The sequence below is a fragment of the Salmo salar genome, chromosome ssa13, assembly GCF_905237065.1.
Source record: "Salmo salar chromosome ssa13, Ssal_v3.1, whole genome shotgun sequence".
NCBI lineage: Eukaryota > Metazoa > Chordata > Actinopteri > Salmoniformes > Salmonidae > Salmo > Salmo salar.
The window spans coordinates 43960329-43982064 of record NC_059454.1 but is presented as its reverse complement, the minus strand read 5'-3'; the positions used below and the strand labels follow the sequence as shown (position 1 = coordinate 43982064).

Here is a 21736-nt window from a genome sequence, read left to right as displayed (position 1 = left end):
TAAATGATTGAACTGATGAAAGTAAGTGGATATCGGTGAACAAATGCTGTGGTCAAGGCTACGACGACGCCACTGTAATGAGTGGAGCTTCCTCGGGTGTTCAAAAGGGCATATGAGAACGAGAGCCTTTTGCTTCGTTCCTAGGTAGTTCTTTATTCGTTTTATTTTAGAAAATTATCTCTCCACAGAAACGACAGTTACAGGGATGGTTACACTCGGTGTATAATGCACAATGTCTCAGGAAAGACCATCTGGGTTGTCAATACTCTGTATAGAAAGCAGTCAAGCCCACAAACTGGACCTACAGGCCATGGTGAAAACATTTGTACACGAAAATGCAAGGTGACGCAGTCGCATACTGTAGCTACTATAGGCCTCTACATAATAAAAAGAGAGAGACAAGCACAGACATAGAGATAGGTTTTTCTAAGAAAAATAAAGAATAAAAGAGACACAGAGAGAGAATCAGCAAGGAGGACATCAGTAGACCAGGGGATTCTCAAGTTGGGTATACTTTAACTTACCTTGATTGCAGCCCATTTGTGTAGGCTATTAGCCAGACAAAACCTGCTGAGTTCAACAATAAATAGTAGCAAAATATATCCTCATGCCGACATCTTTTTTCCTCATTGTTTGGCTACTTGATGTATAATTTCTTTAAAGTGTATAAATAGCAGCTAAATAGCAACTAAATAGTGTATATATCTATACTGTAGGTCAGTGGTCGCCAACCTTTTCTGAATCAAGATCCCTTTCTGAGTTCAAAGGCAAGCCGAGATCTACCGATCAGATTTTTTTTTAAAGCATGACTTAAAAAACACAAGCCTATGCAACATTAAAAAACATTTTGTTGCATGGAGGTTTGTACAGTAGGCTATAAGCTCATTACATTAGCACTGCATATTGGCTATGCTTGAATTGCCTTGCCAATGTTGTTCTTCTCAGACCATTTTGAAAATATACAATTATATAATTGTAGGTATATGATCACACTGGTAATAGATCATTTGTTGTATTACTTGTGAGGCACAGCTGAGTGAGCATAGTAATCCGTTTTTTTATTTTATTGGACTGATGGCCTGCATCTGATTGTCAGTCAGTCTGTTGGGAGAGAGGGAGGGATGGAGGGAGGGATGGAGGGAGGGAGGTAGTAGCGGTGAGGCTGTTTCTCACCAAACTTGCCATCCCTCCGCTGAGAAAAGGTGAAACAGTCTTCTCTCCAGCTTAGAGCTCTTCTACCCGACCCAAGCCCGATGGGCACCGATATTATACATCGGGTTAGGGCCGGGTTGGGCCTGTTTTTTAATCAATAACTAGGGTGCTGGTAAGGCTCGGGTATTACTAATTTGATCGCAAAAATGTTGAAGCTGAGCCGTAGGCTCGTGGTCTGCTGATTGGTACATTCATGTCTGATTAAGATCATAACAGTGTCGGAAGTGCTTCAACCTCGTTAAATATAAGAGGAGAGATGGTTTTAAAAAAGATATAATGTTCCATGAGTTTTGTTGGAGTTTAGAGTGACGAAAAGTAGCTAACTGCCCTCTTATATCTCTTTATTCCTTGAGCAGAGGGAGCCAGAGATACTTTTGAGGAGATGGGATACTCCATTGGAATCGTACTAACGGCCATTGTGTACGTGGCCAACGCTACGTCAATGGGCCGTGCGGTGCATTTTGGGCGATTCTGGGACATGTAAAGCTCACCTTCAAGGAGGAAATGATAGTCAATTGGGCACTAGCTCAAAAACCCAACATTAACATGAATTTCATCAACAAGAAGTACAACATTAGAAATCTTTTCTGAGACGTGAGATAATTAACTTGCTATCTGTAATATTGTATAGCTTTGGATTCGTGACATTACGTACTTTGAGTGATGATTAGCTTAGCAACCGCGTGACACAGCATGACAATGTGAACGCGATTGGTCGACATTCTGCTTGGTGGGGCATTATGCGTTCCTCCATTGATTTCCCAGTGGGATTCCTATCTCCTCCTTTCTCTAATATATCTGGCAGAGCAACCCAACTGGAGCCATTGCTATGGATACACAGACTCAGTAACAGCATGAGCAGAGTGCATGCAAAGGGAGCTGCGCGCAGGGAGCGATCAAGTGACAGAGAGGACAGAGACACCAGCAAAACACCCCCACACCATCACACCTCCTCCTCCATGCTTCACGGTGGGAACCACACATGCGGATATCATCCGTACACCTACTCTGCGTCTCACAAAGAAATGGCGGTTGGAAATTTTGACACATCAGACCAAAGGACAGATTTCCACCGGTCTAATGGCCATTGCTCGTGTTTCTTGGCCCAAGCAAGTCTCTTCTTATTATTGGTGTCCTTTAGTAGTGGTTTCTTCGCAGTAATTCGACCATAAAGGCCTGATTCATGCAGTCTCCTCTGAACAGTTGATGTTGAGATGTGTCTGTTAATTAAACTCTGTGAAGCATTTATTTGGGCTGCAATTTCTGAGGCTGGTAACTCTAATGAACTTATCCTCTGCAGCAGAGGTAACTCTGCATCTTCCTTTCCTGTGGCGACCAGTTTCATCATAGCACTTGATGGTTTTTGCGACTGCACTTGAAGAAACTTTCCAAGTTCTTGAAATGTTCCGCATTGACTGACCTTCATGTCTTAAAGTAATGATGGACTGTCGTTTCTCTTTGCTTATTTGAACTGTTTTTGCCATAATATGGACTTGGTCTTTTTACCAAATAGGGCTATCTTCTGTATACCAGCCCTACCTTGTCACAACACAACTGATTGGCTCAAACGCATTAAGAAGGAAAGAAATAACCCAAATTAACTTTTTACAAGGCGCACCTGTTAATTGAAATGCATTCCATGTGACTACCTCATGAAGCTGGTTGAGAGAATGCCAAGAGTGTTCAAAGCTGTCATCAAGGCAAAGGGTGGCTACTTGGAAGAATCTCAAATATAAAATATATTTTTATTTGTTTAACACTTTTCTGGTTACTACATGATTTCATATGTGTTATTTCATAGTTTTGATGTCTTCACTATTATTCTACAATGTAGAAAACAGTAAAAAATAAAGTAAAACCCTTGAATGAGTAGGTGTCCAAACTATAGCTTCCTAGTACATATGGACATTAAAAAGGTTTATGAATGACTTTTCGGAGGGTTACTGTCAAAATAATCTTTTAATCCAAATTTATTGACATCTATGACAGGTGCATGGACGCCCAGAGCTTGAGGACCCCCTGGCTTATGGGGGCTGCGGGGGTGTCCGGTGCGCCAGTGGAGGGGATGTGTCACGACTTCCGCCGAAGTCGGTCCCTCTCTTTGTTCGGGCGGCATTTGGCGGTCGACGTCACCGGCCTTCTAGCCATCGCCAATCCACTTTTCATTTTCCAGTTTTGTTTTGTCTTTGTCTTACACACCTGGTTTAAATCCCCTAATTACTTGTTAATTATTTAACTCTCTTTTCCCCCATGTTTGTTTGTGAGTAATTTTTTTGTCTTGTATATGGTCCGTTATTGTGGGCTAGGTATATTGTGTTGTATTTTGTGAATCTTGAGTAAATTACATTGATTACTCATATCTGCTGTCCTGAGGAGACTGAACGAGGTATGCTACAGGTTACAGCTTCCCCCAGATTACCGTATTAATCCCTTGTTCCAAGTGTCTCTCCTCAGGCCGGTGGTGGCTGGTCCACTTCAAGGGTCTGAGGTGCGGGAGGTTCCTCTGCCCCCTCTGGACATCGAGGGGGCCCCGGCGTATGCTGTTCGAGCCATCCTGGACTCGAGGCATCGGGCGAGGGGCCTTCAGTACCTCGTGGAGTGGGAGGGGTACGGTCCGGAGGAGAGATGCTGGGTGCCGGTGGAGGACGTCTTGGACCCTTCGTTGCTGCGGGAGTTCCACCGTCTCCACCCGGATCGCCCTGCGCCTCGTCCTCCGGGTCGTCCCCGAGGTCGGTGTCGGCGCGCTGCTGGAACCGCGCGTCAAGGGGTGGGTAATGTCACGACTTCTGCCGAAGTCGGTCCCTCTCCTTGTTCGGGCGGCGTTCGGCGGTCGACGTCTCCGGCCTTCTAGCCATCGCCGATCCACTTTTCATTTTCCATTTGTTTTGTCTTTGTCTTACACACCTGGTTTCAATCCCCCAATTACTTGTTCATTATTTAACCCTCTGTTCCTCCATGTTTGTTTGTGAGTAATTGTTTGTCTTGTATACAGTCCGTTATTGTGGGCTAGGTATATTGTGTTGTATTTTGTGAATCTTGAGTAAATTACGTTGATTACTCATATCTGCTGTCCTGTGCCTGACTCTCTACACCAGCTACACACAGGCCGATTACAGGATGTGTTCTCAAAAGCTTGATAACACATGATAATAATTCGCTATGTGCAGCATAGAGTTCACACGTGGTGCACATAGCGGTGTTGTTCATCCACAGTCGAAAACTATGGCAACGTTGCTCTCTAGTTGCTCTTTCAGATCCTGTAATTCTATCTAGTTCTGTGGGATTTTGTGGTTTATAAAGCCACATCTCTATGGGGAATTTTGTACTGTAGGCGCAGAGACCTCTCAGTCAAATGTTCATGATCACACAGGATTATGGGTAAAAACCCACATTTAGAAAGGTCATTGGCAGTAATAAATATTATGAAACTCTCTTAGTTTCATTTGTTTTGGAAGCTTACTGAATGAAAAGATCTGCTTTACTCTGTAAATGGGAGAGTATTTAAAGACTTCATATTGCCAACGCCGTGCTCTGTAATGTCCAGTTCAACTCTCCAGAACTGCACATCAAATATGCATTGATTGTCGACTTGTAAAGTTAATATAACATTTGCACAAATAAATTCAGGGACATTCTTCAGTATCTCTTCCACATCTACACCTGATGAGCAACTTATTTGTATTTGCGCTTTTGCCTATGTTTACGTGTGTGAATATGTGTGTGTCCTCTCAGCCCATGAGAAAAAGAGAGAGTGACAGATGTTCCCTACTGACCATTCTAGTCCTACTGTCTCAGAGTCTCTTCAGTCATTGTGAGAGCTACTCGTCCACCAAACATCCTCTCTGGCCCCTCAGCCCTGCCGTCCAGCTTGTGTGTTTGTGTGTCATCGGACCGTTCCGTTGGCTCTGAGACAAAGCCTAGAGGATCCTATTGTCAGCTGGCTGCCTGAGGCCTAATTATGGAAATGGTATTAATCTATGCAGCAGCAGCTAGCCCTCTGACAGCCTTTGTCCCTACCGGGGATTTATTGAGGGACCTGTGTGTTTGTGTGCGTCTTTGCTGCTGCATCCTTTTGTAGAGGAAAGGAGAGCGTTATGGTGGCAGAGCGCTCTTTCATATGACTTTGGGTAGGCCGCTGAGGAGGAGAGGGTTTAGGAGCAGTGCTAGGGTAGTTAGGTAGATTTGACCCGTTCAGTGGTATTCCTCACTTGGCTATGGCATTTGCGGAGAGAAGAGGAGAGGAGGAGGGTTTTAACTTAAAAGAGCTGAGGAACAGTGTTTGCTAAACATTTGGTTTTGCCTTTCGAATCGTTCACTCACTTGTGTTCCTCAGTTTCCAACAGCACAATTGCTTTTCGGGTTAACTGAGTGAAACTGGGAGTTTAGATCCGTTATGGTGGACTGGAGCTGAACTGTCAGTCAGTGTGTTGTGGTTTTCTATGAGGCAGAGGTTGAAACGTGAGCCTGGCAGGCAGCCTAGTACTGGATGGGCCAAGGCCCCGGTGCTGTTTCACTGCTCCCCTGGGGGTCTCCCCCCTCTTCTCCCTCCTCTCCAGCTCCGCCTATTATCTCCCCTGGCCGCACTGTTTTTCTGCCCCGAGGAACAGAACTGACATGGATGCAACAAGCCTTCTGGGACGGAGTACCTATTAAATTAGACAGATAAATGAGAAAGGATGGAGAGAAGGGGAGGGGAGAGGAGGAGACAGATTCTCCCTCTCTGGATAAATCCAATCAGCCTGTATTCAGGGAGAGCGAGCCACGCAGTCCACCTCCAACCCCACCTAACCCAGCAAAACCTGTAAACTAGCCACATACTCCACCCCCTGTACCCAGGGCCGGAGAAACAAGACCCAACATAAAACGTCAGCAGCATCTATAAAATCCATTCATTGCTGCTCCTAATCAAATGTTTGCAGACTGCATGAAGCCTCTCTCCCTACAAACTCAGTTGTGGATTGAACTGCTGTTTATTAAATGGGCAGCGTCTTTCTTTGATGTACTGGCTTCTTCCTCAGTATGCCAGTAGGGAAATTGATTCCTAAACGTGCTTGTGTATGTTCTCACAAATGATCTACACATGTGTATTCATGTTTACCTAACAATCTCAAAGTGTTATGTTGGCTGTCTAAACATGATTAGTCTCCTTGACAACCCTAAGCCTCAAAAAACACAAACACGGTTGATAGATCCCTTCTCAGACCTGAATTGAAAACGCAGCGCATGTGTGCAGTATTAAAGCACATTCTAGGTTAACTAAGTGCCTCCACCTTCTATCATTGACCTCAAACTGCCACTCTGTCTGTCTGTCTGTCTGTCCGTCCGTCCGTCTGTCTGTCTGGCAGAAGACACAGACATTCCCTGAGAGAATTCACAGCGCAAACAGGTTTTGAGACGGTCTGAAGGATCCTAAAAGGTTTCAGTGCTTTAGCCTGTCCCCCACAGCCCAACACAGACAACTGCAGGGGGAGAAGAGTCCAGAACAGTTCATTGAGATTCTAACGCACGGAGGAAGAATGTGTGGAATTCTGTTTCAGAAACAGTCACGTTAAAAAAACCTTTGAAGCCCGGTGCTCTGAGCTCAAACTGAATGCTGGAAATATAAATCACTTGGACAGAGATGAGACGAGACGAGATGAGAAGAGAGAGAGAGAGGGTAGAGTAGCTCCACGTCCGAGAGAGAAAGAAAGAGAGAAACAGAGAGAGAGAGACAGTGTGTGACAGAGGCTGTATTTGCGCTGATAAATCACAATCGTGCGGCTGAGATAAAGCAGGGTAGCCAGCCAGTCTGTTGCTCTACTGTTATGTATTCAGTCAACAACAGGTAATCAATGCCAAGCAGGATGCAGCTCCAGCATGCTATAGCCTCAGCTAATTGTTTATAGAGTGGTTATCTGCAGGGCTAGTCTCTCTACTGGAATGTTAAACAATGTTCCTCTCATTTACACCGTTCTGCTTCACCTGTATTATAAAAGACTCATACTAATTCACACACAGGGAACAACCAAATAAGGGAAGTAAACAAGAAAATAAGAATCGAGCTCTCCGAGAATTGAGAATCTGAGACTAGTCCTAGACAAAAAAAATGTTGTTCGATGGAGATTCAGTAAAGTGCTTCTTAGTTCAGAAAACCACCCTATGAATGTGTTAATCAGACGTACCCCTCAATACTCTTGGTACCTTTCTCTCCTCCCTCTCCTGTGTTTGATTTATGACGCTAATATCCAACATGCTTATCTGGTTGAGGTGGTTCTTCTCCTGCATACTGGGACTCTACCATAAAAACACCAATCTACCAACCAAACCACAACCATGCTTCTCCATAAAAACACCAATCTACCCACAACCATGTTTCACCGGACGACAGTGTCACAGAGGGAGTCAGTCGGACTGCATGAAATCACTGATCTAGAAATAATTTGGCATCCCTATTAACCACTCTCTTGCTCCTCTGTAGTTTGTCAGTAACAGAAAACCTTCAACCTATTGGTAAGAGCTACTCTCTCTCTCTCTCTCGCTCCCTCTCTCTCGCTCTCTCTCTCTCTCTCTCCCCCTCTCTCCCTCTCTCTCTCTCTCTCTCTCTCTCTCCCTCTCTCTCTCTCTCTCTCCTTTATTCCCCAAACATCCATCAGCGGAAGATATATATGTGTTACCATTCAAGACGAAATGGATAAACATAATAAAAAGGAACGTTGACATGATGAGATCAGATCTTAATGAATGTTGAAAATACATAGTCCTACTGATGATAATGTGTGTGCAGCAGCAGCAAAAGCAAATCCCATTTAAGGTCTACAGCCTTTATTCTACAGCCTCATTTACAGCACTCTCCAAAAAAATCTGGAACCCCTCTGAAATACTCTATATGGACAGTGAGATTGTAGGAGCGGACACACAGCAGTTTTAGATAGCCACCATGTTTATTCTCTCTCAGGCCACTGACACACCAACACACCCACCCTCTATCTATCTCTCTCTCTCTCTCCCTCTCGCTTGTCATTTTAGAAAACAACGCTTCCCATCCCCCGTGCTTGCTACCCTGCTACCCTGTCCTCACACACGTCCACAAATGGTAGAGTCCACAGCCGCTTCTCCCCAACCCCATTTAAGAAAAACAGGGTCCGTATACAGTGCCTATACAGCGCCTTCAAACCTCTTGACTTTTTCCACATTTTGTTGTGTTACAGCCTGATTGTAATTTAGATTTTTTGGGATCACTGGCCTACACACAATACCCCACAATGTTAAAGTGGAATTATGTTTTTCGATTTCAAAAAATGAATTACTTAATTACAAAATAGCTGAAATGTTTTGAGTCAATAAATGTTATACCCCTTTTTTATAGCAAGTCTAAATAAGTTTAGGAGTCCAAAACAATGTGCTTAACAAGTCACATACTAAGTTGCATGGACTCACTCTGTGTGCAATAATAGTGTTTAACAAGATCTTTGAATGACTACCTCATCTCTGTATCCCACACATACAATTATCTGTAAGGTCCCTCAGTCCAGCAGTGAATTTCGAACACAGATTCAACCACTAAGACCAGGGAGGTTTTCCAATGCCTCGCAAAGAAGGGCACCTATTGGTAGATGGGTAAAAAAAATGGCAGACATTGAATATCCTTTATACCTGGTGTAGTTATTAATTACACTTTGGATGTGTATCAACACACCCAGTCACTACAAAAATAGTTGCCGGAGGGGAAGGAAACCACTCAGGGATTTCACCATGAGGCCAATGGTAACTTTAAAAAAGTTGCAGAGTTTAATGGCTGTGATAGGAAAAAATGAGGATGGATCAACAACATTGTAGTTACTTCACATCCTGTTCGCAATAAGGCACTAAAGTAATACTGCAAAAAATGAGCAAAGAATTCATTTTTTGTCCTGAATACAAAATGTTATGTTTGGGGCAAATCCATGCTGAGTATCGGTCTCCATATTTTCAGGCACAATGGAGGCTGCATCATGTTATGGGTATGCTAGTATTCATTAAGGACTGGGGAGTTTTTCAGGATAAAAAATAAACAGAATGGAGCTAAGCACAGGCAAAATCCTAGTGGAAAACTGCTTTCTCCCAGGCACTGGGAGATGAATTCACCTTTCAGCAGGACAATAACCTAAAACACAACGCCAAATCTGAAAATGGTTGTCTAGCAATGCTCAACAACCAATTTGACAGAGCTTGAAGAATTTTGAAAAGAATAATGGGTAAATGTTCCACAATGCAGGTGTGGAAAGTTCTTAGAGACTTACCCAGAAAGACTCACAGCCGTAATCATTGCCAAAAGGGCTTCTACAAAGTATTGACTCAGGGGTGTGAATACTTATGTAAATGAGATATTTCTGTATTTCATTTTCAAGAAAATTGCTAAAATGTCTAAAAACATGTCTTCCCTTTATCATTATGGGGTATTGTGTGTAGATGGGTGAGATATATATATTTAAATCAATGTTGAATTCAGTCGGTAACACAACAAGATGTGGAATAGGTCAAGGAGCATGAATACTTTCTGAAGGCACTTGCCTTTTGGGACCCCTAAGCTACATTTTGTTTATAACTAATTTCATGCAATTCTACTCATTTTGCCATGGAGGGGGGGAAAAACGTACAATTTTACAGCTAATTTCCTACAATTCTAACCATTTTGACATAGGGTGGAGAGACAATTTTGCAGTTTTAAAGCTAATTTCCTGCAATTCTATGTTAGTATGATATCTGAGTGAGAGTGACTATTAAAATCAATGGGGGAGGGGGGGGGGGGGGCTCTGTGATGACCAATCACCACCTCCATCTGTCTCCCTCCTCCCCCTCCTCCTCCTCCCTCCTTCTCCTCCTCCTCCTCCAATCTACTCCTTTATATCTCCCTCTCTCTACAGCTCTTCTGCTCCATCTTCTCCTTCTAATCTCCTTTCTCCCACTATTCATACTCTCTCTCTCTTTCTCTCTCTCTCTCTCTTTCTCTCTCTCTCTCTCGCTCTCTCTCGCTCTCCCTGCCCTCCGCTTTGACCACATGGACAACAGCTATGAGATTTGTTAGCACACACACACACACACACAACACTAAATACATAAAAGCTCACAATAAAATACTATTATGTAACTGACATTTTTTTAATACAATGTTACTACACAGTTGTTGGAGCAACTCAATGATGCTGTGGTGTGTTTTACGATACGTATGTTGTACATTACTAATGGATTGCTAACGATGAAGGTAGAAGTGTTATTTCTCAAGTAAGGTCATTTACTAATTAGCCACCATGGTGTGAACTGTGAAAGACGGTGAGTCTCATTGTTCAGGTTGAATTCCGCTGCCTCAGAACCCTTGTGAAGTGTGTGTGTGAGTGTGGGTGTGCCTCTTAATTGGGCACTTAATGGTAGCGAAGGTCTCCATAATGAGCTGGTGAACCCAGGGAGAGGGAGGCCTGGTTGTGCTGAGCTGGGCCTAGGGACCCCAACCCTCTACCCCATCTCTGGACATTCACACACTTGTATGCATGCCAGAACACAATATAAACACATATGCATGTAAGCACTCATATAAGACTGCGCGGACACACCCAGATACACGCACACCGACATACACACACACACACACACACACACACACACACACACACACACACACACACACACACACACACACACACACACACACACACACACACACACACACACACACACACACACACACACACACTGCGCTGGGGGCTAATTAGAGCCCATTCACACCCCTCACTAATGATCCCAGCCTCTCATTCACACAGAAACTTCAGCGGGCTCTGTGTTTATTCAAGGGTGTCCTGGGGCCCTTCACTGCACCATCCAATACACCACCCATAACACTACTCTCTATGCTGGTCCAACCTGGACTAGAACAGATATATGCTGGAGCCATGCTCCATTCTTGGTCCTTTCACTATACTGGATTGCATTAGAATTGTGTGCTTTTCCTGTGCTTTCCATTTTCAAAACATGTGCCTTTCTTTCAAACTTAGAATGTCGTTTGGACCAGTTTGACTCGCTTTATAGAGTGACCGGCCTGGGGAGCAATGAGTAAGAGGAGTGCTACGCAGATACACATGGGAGCCATGCTCCAACCTGGTCCTTCGGGGTGGGGGTGGGGGGGGGGTGGGGGTTCCCCTCCCTGCCTCTCCTTATTTCAAACAGCTCCATGACTCAAGTCAGCCCGGCTTTCATGGGTCAAGTTGTTCTTAGAGAGGGAGAGAAAACAAGAGTGAAAGTGTGTGCGAGGGAGAGAGAGAGAGAACGAGAGAACAAAATGTGAAAACGAGAGAGTAAAGAGAGAGAGTGGGGTCACAGAAAGGAGAGCTATAAAATCTGCCGGATCTGAGTAGCTGCTCTAATCTACTCCGAGTCAGGCCAGGCAGGCATATGTGCGTCGGTGGGTTGAAAAGAAAAGGTATCCCTTCACCAACAACAGTGGGGGCTCCCAGCAACAAGAGTTAGGGCACTCCTGGGTTGCCGGCCTGGGACTGATTTAGGAGCCTGTTTGAAGTGCAGATTACAGATTCTTTGCACCAAATCCCTCCAGGAGTATTTATGGCCCCTGGAATCTCTCTCAGGTTTCCTTCAGGTCCGGCCCTAGCTGCCACGCCCAGCTTGGGGTCTCCTGGACAGGGGAGAGAGAGCCACGAGCCAGGGGTTAGGGACCAAGGCCGGACGGACTAACACAGAGGCGATGTGAGGGAAAAGAGAAGGTGAATAAAAGATCTGTTCTCTATCTGGAAAGAGTGCATTTGTGCAGTGTGTGTGTGTGTGTGTGTGTGTGTGTGTGTGTGTGTGTGTGTGTGTGTGTGTGTGTGTGTGTGTGTGTGTGTGTGTGTGTGTGTGTGTGTGTGTGCGCGCGTGCGTGTGCGTGTGCGTGTGTGTGTGTTTATCTAGATCTAAGAAAGCTCTCTATGGGAACAAAGAGTAGCACAGAGTGTGTGTGTGAACACTATGCTGAACAGACTGGGCTGAAATGCCAGCGCTAGGAGTCAGAAGTAACGTTAAAAAGTAGGAATGTTCCTTCTGTCTTCTCCACCAAGAAAATTCCGACATGTAGGCGAGATTGTTCACATGTACGCAACATACATTAAGCCTCCTCTTCACATGATCTGTGTCCTGAAGAATCATGAAGAAGCTGTCAATAAAATAATAGAGAGAGAGAGAGAGAGAGAGAGAGAGAGAGAGGGAGGGGGGAGGGAGGGAGGGAGAGAGAAACCACACACAACCACAGCACGACAGCGCTTCTCTTCTAATGAATGGCCTGAAGTTCTACAGTCACACTTCAAGAAAACCTGTATTGTGTGTGTAGAGGCAGACCCAGCCGAGACCATCTAAGACAAACGCCCAATATTAGGTGTGTTGAATGAGTCCAGTAAAAGAAAGCAGTGTCCCGTAGTCAAGAGGAATTCGAAGGCATTCAAAATACTCCACCAGTAGTTTGTGACATTCTTGGATCTACATGTTCTGAGGAGAGCAGAGGAGAGCGTTGATTGGTCAGTCAGTATGGTCTGCCTGGTTACAAGGACCGGATGGAACTCAGTTAATAACAGTTCTGACATCAGTAAGAACATGATCTACCAACTGAATTACCACATGTCATAAAATAAGATTATACATAAGATATTCTATTAAGTCAGTTAGGGGCAGCAACTGCAAAAAAATTTTTTTCATATAACAATAAGGTCAGACCTTTATTAGTGATCTGGCAACATTTCTGACTTCTGGTAACGTCAGGACATCTGCTGTCTCAGCCACTGTCTGTTACCAAGGGAGTACCCCAAGGCTCGATCCTAGACCCCACGCTCTTCTCAATTTACATCAACAACATAGCTCGGGCAGTAGGAAGCTCTCTTATCCATTTATATGCAGATGATAGTCTTATACTCAGCTGGTCCCTCCCAAGATTTTGTGTTAAACGCTTTACAACAAAGCATTCTTAGTGTCCAACAAGCTTTCTCTGCCCTTAACCCTGTTCTGAACACCTCCAAACAAAAGTCATATGGTTTGGTAAGAAAAATGCCCCTCTCCCCACTGGTGTGATTACTATCTCTGAGGGTTTAAAGCTTGAGGTAGTCACCTCATACAAGTACTTGGAAGTATGGCTAGATGGTACACTGTCCTTCTCTCAGCACATATCCAAGCTGCAGGCTAAGTTAAATCTAGACTTCCTCTATCGTAATCGCTCCTCTTTCACCCCAGCTGCCAAACTAACCTTGATTCAGATGACCATCCTACCCATGCTAGATTTCGGAGACGTAATATATAGATCGGCAGGTAAGGGTGCCTCTTGAGCAGCTAGACGTTCTTTACCATTCGGCCATCAGATTTGCCACCAATTTTCCTTATAGGACACAACACTGCACTCTATACTCCTCTGTAAACTGGCCATCTCTGTATACCCAGCGCAAGACCCACTGGTTGATGCTTATTTATAAAACCTTCTTAGGCCTCACTCCCCTCTATCTTAGATACCCACTGCAACCCTCATCCTACACATACAACACCCTTTCTGCCAGTCACATTCTGTTAAATAGCTAGCAGACAATTACATTTAAAGAAAGAACAAGAATCTGAATTTCACAACAAATACTTTAGTTTCTCTAATTGCAAAGTTTGTCCAGGTTAAATTCCTACCAGCACACTCCCACAAACACCACAATAAATACTACCGCTCCTCAACATACTCCAGATTGCTAGAAAAAGGATTTATTCCAAGCTATTATGAAGTAATACTTTTTAAATTGGCCATTTTGTTCGATTTCGACCTCTTTTCTTGTAACTGTCATGCCAATAAAGCTCCTTTGAATCGAGTTAAAGAGCAGGGAGAAAAGGAGCTCTTGAAATGCAGAGAGAAGCAGCAGCCCCATGCTGGCAGCCAAACAATGCTTTTGTGGAGAGACAGAGAGGCAGAGAGGTGGAAGGGTAGAGAGAGAGAGAGAGAGAGGGAGAGCGGTAGAGAGGAGGAGAGGCAGAGAGGAAGAGAAAGAGAGAGAGACTATTTGCACATCGTTATAACACTGTACATGGCCATAATATGACATTTGAAATGTCTCTATTCCTTTGACACTTTTATGAGCGTAATGTTTACTGTTCATTTTTTATTGTTTATTTCACTATTGTTTATCTATTTCACTTGCTTTGTAAACATATGTTTCCCATGCCAATAAAGCCATTTGAATTGAGAGGCAGAGATGTAAAGGGGAAGGGAAGCAGAGAGTGAGAGAGCAGAGGCAGCGAGAGAGAGAGAGAAAGAGAGAGGGAGAGAAACAGAGAGGTAGAGAGGGAGAGATTTAGGAAAGCTTTGACTATGTACATACTCAGTGAGCATAGCTTTGCTATTGAGAGAGGCCGCTGTAGGCAGACCTGGCTCTCGAGAGAAGACAGGTTATGTGCCCACTGCCAACAAAATGAGGTGGAAACTGAGCTGCACTTTCCTAACCTCCTGCCAAATGTACACGTCAGTCATCAGGTCAGCGTTAAAGGGAAAGAGAGGGAGGGGAAGAGAGAGAGGGAGAGGGGGAGGCAGCAGTGACCACTGTGGTAGCCTAAACTCTGAACCAGAGGAGGACTGACTGAGGTTTGTGAAATGACACTGTCAGAACCACAGGGTTTCTGCTGCTCAAGCCATCCCCACTCCAACCTCTTCTCTCTCTTCCTCTTTCCTTTCCTTATTTTCCTCCTTGTGATGGAACGTTAAGACGGGGCCAATGTCCGACCGTGGCCAGGAAAGTAACACTGAGTGCATTCAGAGTGCACTAGAAGCTACAGGCAGCTGCTGGAGCCAACAAACTCAAACCCTTTCATAACTAGCTACAGTACAGTACAGTGGATTCCTCTTCTGTTTACAATTACTGTACAGAGTGAACACTACACCTAGATTGTCTGAGAACACCTGAGAATTCAAAATCTGCTCAGGTGGGAATGTAGTGTACTTACTACAGATATGTATCACGAAAAGCAGTGTACTTCCTACAATATAGGGGATAAGTGTAGGGTACTTACTATAGGGGACAATAGGACTCAGCATTCTGCGGAGCTGGTCTCAGTTAGGAGGGGAGTGGGACTGTGAGAGAATAGCAGGAGCCAGGTTGAGGTTAGCGTCTGACCGCCTGTAGTCCATCACTGGGGTTTGCTGCTGGTACTGACACTACTACACCCAGCCCTGGAGAAGGAGAGGAAAGACAGTTACAGGCCAATTACAGCTGCACAATGTCTCTGTACGAACATGCACACGCATACACAAATGTATGCAAGCAAGAACGAGACCAATTCAAAATCTGAACACACAACAAAAGTTGACAAATTCCTTCACAAGCACACGCACGCACGCACGCACGCACGCACGCACGCACGCACGCACGCACGCACGCACACACACACACACACACACACACACACACACACACACACACACACACACACACACACACACACACACACACAAGGTATTCATTAGACAGAGACAGGCAGGAAGGGAAACAGAGCATTACGCTGATTGTGAGGCTGTGGCCATAGCTTTAATGAGGGATTTCTTAATCTGACTGCCTCACAGAAAGACCCAGAATACCACTCCTCTCTGTGCATTAACTGAGACCGGTTGAGGCTGAGATGCACACAACTGCTCTGTTGCTCTGTAGGTTAGCTAGGGCTATAAAGATTGCATTCTAATGAGCCTAAACACATTTATGGCAGTAGAATTAGTCCAAATGGTTCCGATAACAACGTTTGACTGACAGCACGTGTTCGATTTTAACTGACTTTGACTTTGATTTTAGATATACTTTTGATACAAAACAAAAGACAACTCACAATGCTGCTATGTTCTAAGAGCACTCAAAAATACAATCCCCCCAAATGTATGAAACACATAAAACATTTGAAGAAAAACATTTTAATTTGTTGCTTTTCTTTAGTTTCCAAGGACAAATAAAACAAATATTTCATTTTTGAAGGTTGGAGATAATACATGTAAAGCATTTCTAGGGAATTAATGTAACCAGAAGAATTGTATTTTAGTCCTGTAATTTCTATCTTTATTGTTCCAATATGACTTTAGCTTCTCTAACAGCCCCGGGACAATATCAGGTCACAGAGAATTAAACAGATAATACAGTGCCCTTATAAAGTATTCACACCGCTTTACTTTTTCCACTTTTTGTTGTGTTACAGCCTGAATTTAAAATGGATTAAATGTAGATTTGGTGTCACTAATCTACACACAATACCCCATAATGTCAAAGAGGAATTTTGTTTGTAATTATTTTTGGAAATTGATATTTAAAAAAAAAACTGAAATGTCTTTAGTCAATAAGTATTCAACCCCATTGTTATGGCAAGCCTAAATAAGTTCAGGAGTGGTTATTCTGTGTTCATTAATAGTGGTTAACATGATTTTTGAATGACTACCCATCTCTGTACCCCCCACACACAATCGAGTAGTTAACTTCAAGGACAGATTCAACCACAAAGACCAGGGAGGTTTTCCAATGCCTCACAAAGAAGAACACTCATTGGTAGATGTGTAAGAATTGAAAAAGCAGACACTGAATAACCCTTTGAGGATGGTGCCATTATTAATTATGCTGTGGAGGATCAATCAATACACCCAGTCACTGCAAAGATGCAGGCATCCTTCCTAACTCAGTTGCCGGAGAGGAAGGAAACTGCTCAGGGATTTTACCATGAGGCCATTGGTGATTTTATAACAGTTACAGAGTTGAATGGTTGTGACCTAAAACACAAGGCCAAATCTACGCTGGAGCTGATTACCAAGATGACATTGAATGTTCCTGAGTGGCCTAGTTACAGTTTTGACTTAAATCGGCATGAATATCTAGGGTAAGGCTGTCTAGCAATAGAGCCCCACACTGGAGGTGCCATAATACCCATAAAACCTAGTGGTCAAACAGGGAAATGGTTCCAATCGTTTTTCCACCATTCATTTTTCCCATATGGAATTTTAGAAACACTTAAAATAAGGGTTGTGTTTCTTGTAGACTTACCCTGGTGTGACATTTTGATAGGCTTGTAAATCTCTCTCGGACAAGGTGACTTTTATCAATATATTAGGCTCTATTTACTCTCAGATTCTAAAATGCTAATTAGCATCAAAGTAGACATCAAGCAAGACTACAAATCCCTGCAAGCTCCTGCATGTCATCTCTAGCTGACACCTTTACTAACAGGTAATTTAAAACTTGCACAAGGACAGTTCTCAGAATTGCCAATTTATGAATTACTACATTTAGCTAACATTAGATAGTAATCCAGAGATTCTTACCTTTGCCTCGATTCGGCAGTCTTGCCCAGATCATCATGGCGTTTGTAGTTCTTTATGACAGCCACATTAGCGGCTAATTATTGTTTCATTTTTGGGGGTAAATACAGGCGAACGTATTGATAAAAGTAATCTTGTCCTAGAGTGATTTACACTGTTATCAAAACGTCACGCCATGTTAAGCCTACACGAAACACAGCCCTTATTTTAAGTGTTTCTTTAATTCCCTATGGGAAAAATGAATGGTGGAAAAACTATTGGAACCATTTCCTTGTTTGACCACTAGGTTTTACTGGTATTTTGACTCATACTATGGTACTCTATGATCAACAACCAACTTGACAGAGCTTGAAGAATTTTAAAAAGAATAATGGGCAACTATTGTACAATCCAGGGTGCAAAACTCTTAGAGACTTGCCCAAAATTACAGCTGTAATCGATGCCAAAGGTGTTTCAAACATGTATTGTCTCAGGGGGGTGAATACTCATCTAATCAAGATATATTAGTGGTTTATTTTTCATAATTTCTTTAATAAATGTTCACATTTTTCTTCCACTTTTACATTACAGAGTATTTTGTGTGGATAGCGGAACAAAAATTACAATTCAATCCCACTTTGTAACACAACAAAATGTGAAAAAGTCAAGGATTGTGAATACTTTCTGAAGGCGCTGTACATAATCACGCCAAACATACTATGTCAGGTCTCAAACATTGCACATAGCTGAAGGACTTGGATCTCAAAACCTAATGCACACATTCCACAGGCTATTTCAAAGCAGCTAGAAGATACTAGGCTAAATATAGAAAAATGTCTGTTGACAGTCAGAATTAACATATGCAATTTTCTATTACAGTCATGACCAAATAAAAACATGCTAAACCAATTTTTTTAACAACTTAAAAATACAACATTCCATGAATATCCAAAATCTGTACAAATGTGGATTTCAGCATGTTTCATGAATGCAATGAAGAGCATGAAACTCTATGTACAGCAGTACAAGAATTACCATCCAATCATATGGAAGTGAATATTATGCAATAACCACAATATGGCACAACTATCCCTAACCTACAGGCTACACAAGAGTTCTGCCTTAAGTGGATTGAACTGATTTCACTTCTCCTGACAGACGCATCTCTAAATTAGCTTTATTCATTCAGATTTATTCATTTAGATTTTAATTTCTAAAAGCAGACAATTGCTTTGCACAGTTATATAAACAGAATTCAATTCTATAAACAGTGCAGGCAATGACAAAGAATTATAGAAAGAGATATAGAGAGGTAAGAGAGAGGGCAGAGAAACACACAGGGGCTAAACAGACGGACAGAAGAACAGGAGGTGTTGAGGTTGGGGGATGTACATAGTGGCCAGTGGCCAAAGACAAGTCAACACTTCCTTCACTTCACTCATTTACAACTCTAGAGATAGGGCCAAGTCAAACACACAGACAGCAGCCGCCACCTACCCCACTACAGTATAAACACAACACAGTGCAGTCACAACACTACAACACACTGAGACGGAGGAGAGAGAAGCTGTTCTTACCTGTTCATGCCAGCATGTACTCTTTCTAGCAGATCTTAATCAGCAGTTAGATAATCCTGTGGAGCAGAGAGCAGGGAGCAGAGCGTGTGTTCACTGCTAGGCTTTTTTTCCACAACTCAACTCAACTCTCTCTCTCTCGCTCTCGCTCTCACTCTTTCTTTCTCTCTGTCTCGCTCTCTCCCTCTCTCTCTCTCTCTCTCTCTATGCCAGTGACAACAGAGTGCACACACACAATTCCCCTCCCCCATCGCTCCCATCCCCCTCTCCCCTCCCTCCCTCCCTCCCTCCCTCCCTCCCTCCCTCTCTCTCTTTATGTTACAAGTATTTAAGCAGGGCGAGAGAGAATGAGAGGGGGCAGAGGGGAAAGGGGAGTTGACCAATCATGCTTGAGAGAGAGGGCTTGTATTCTATAGCCTTATCCCATATAGAGAATGAGAGTGAGAGAGTGAAGGATATAGAAGAAGAGAAGAGGAGAGGAATGAGGGTTGGAGGGAAATGACCAGATTGAGTTTGGCCCCAGGAGTATTAGCTAGGGGTACACTCTTAGAAAAAAAGGTGCTATCTAGAACCTAAAAGGGTTCTTTGGCTGTCCCCATAGGAGAACCCTTTGAATAACCCCTTTTGGTTCCAGGTAGAACCCTTTTGGTTCTGGGTAGAACCCTTTTGATTCCAAGTAGAATCTTTTTGGGTTTGGAACAAAAAAGGGTTCTCCCTGGAATCTTAACGGGTTCTCCTATGGGGACAGTCGAAGAACCCCTTTGGAACCCTTTTTTTCCAACTGTAGGGTGTAAGAGGGTATGGATAGGGGTTGAGGGGGCAAGGGGAAAAATTCTTACAGATTTAGGTGGAAACACTATTTTCTTTACTTATTCCACAGGTATGACATTTCATGTAATTGACTGACAAATCTCCTTTGCGAAGAAAGCAGTCGGATTTACCAAGCAAGACAAATCACAAATCTCTTCAAATGCGAATTTACAAATTTGTTTTACTGAAGTACCCACACTATATTCCAACTAAGCTCAACAGTTGTCGCTATATGTAGAGGACATAACGGACAGAATGTTAGATGGATGTGATGTTGATGACGTAAGCTGTTCCTGTGTTCTGGGCTCCATCCCCATGGTCACTGGTCAGGTGATGCTGTCCCAGTTTATTGCTGCTCTTACTGGCAGTGAAGTACAAGAAACGCCAGCACACTGGTATTCTCTCTCTCTCTCTCTCTCTCTCTCTCTCTCTCTCTCTCTCTACTGCTCTACCACTCTCCCTTTCTCTCCTCGCTCTCTCCTTTCCCTCTCTTCCTCCTCTCTCTGTCTCTCCCCCTCTCCCTCTCTCTCTTAGAGCACCAGCTGTGTGTCTGTTTTTAGTCACACCAAGGGCCACACGGACAGCAGGACTCCTCCTGTTACACACAGAGACTGAACTCCTCTCCTCTCAAACACATACATCCATCCACACCACGTTACTGCACAATGTATCTCCCGCCTTAAGCCTTGCCTTACCACACAACACACCGACACTGACACCGGCATACCGACACAGACACCGACACACACACTGACCCCGACACACACACTGACACACAACGATGCACACACCATGCATACCTACACAAACAAACATATAGTGTGATAGAAGGGGATACAGTAATCTCATATGCTTCATCATGCCTTTAACATGGACAGTACTTGACAGTACTGTGTTATAGTGAAATGGCATTCATCACATGACATGGTGATATTGTGTGTTCATCACATGACATTGTGACATTGTGTGTTCATCACATGACATTGGTCCCCCTGGCCTCATTTATACAGGCCCATTTGTGTTTGACTCCCAACATGAACCTTACAGCCGGTTAAAAGTAGGCTTCTCCTTCAAAGACGTGACCTGACTTCTATTGAGAGCGGCTGGAGTAGTCAGTTAGCACAGCTCAAATTGGAATGTAGGCCAAGAAAGTCACAATTAATTTTCTGTTTGAAACAAAGTAACCTCACAAAACAACCTACTTACCAAAGCTGTACCATAACATTAGGCAGACAACACATTCAAATGTCCATAGCATACCATTTAGTATGAAGCAATGTATTCTAAGTGGTATGCCAGTGTGGATATTGGAACATAACTGTTCTTCTGTTGGCTAAGCTGATTCCACCTCTATAGGGCTAAAAGTTGTGGTTTGGTGGATTGGTGAGGATGTTGAAAACAGAGCATTGCCTCTCTACTCTCCTCCTCTATCACTCTATCCCCCCTCTCTCTCTCTATCGCTCTCCTCTTCTATCACTCTATACACTCCTCTATCCTTCCATTCTATTGCCTTCACAGTGCTGAGGCTGCATTCTGGACACAGGCAGCATGCTGAGCCCAGCACTACTGGGGCACAAAGGAGGGCTATAGGCTACTTCACAACAGAGACAAGAGAGAGAGAGATGAGAGATGGAGAGAGAGAGACTCCAGTGCAGACAAGCCGGTGTGTGGTTTGAAAAAGGGAGTTTGACAGATGACAGTCCCAAAAAGTCCTCACCTCACAAGTCAGCACGTAACACAATAGTATGAGACTGCTCTGAAGTCCCCAGAGTCGGAAAGCGCTGCTTAAAATTCAAGACATTATGAAAGGGCAGGGTTAACTTACTGTTACTGTCGTGTAAAATTCGAATCAAGTGAGAGAGACTTT

At 43.6% G+C, this 21736-nt stretch overlaps 1 protein-coding gene across 1 annotated transcript in view; it reads right to left on the bottom strand.

Moving 5' to 3' along the window:
- Nucleotides 1-19313, bottom strand: part of fignl2 (fidgetin like 2) — a 35706-nt gene extending 16393 nt beyond the window's left edge. Inside the window, exons 1-2 of the mRNA XM_014135760.2 lie at nucleotides 19063-19313; nucleotides 15232-15391 (exon numbers count right to left, since the gene is read on the bottom strand). Coding sequence (XP_013991235.1) covers nucleotides 15232-15256 — 25 coding nt within the window. The 5' untranslated portion in view covers nucleotides 15257-15391; nucleotides 19063-19313. The remainder of the gene's footprint in view (nucleotides 1-15231; nucleotides 15392-19062) is intronic.
- Between the last annotated feature and the right edge of the window lie 2423 nt (nucleotides 19314-21736).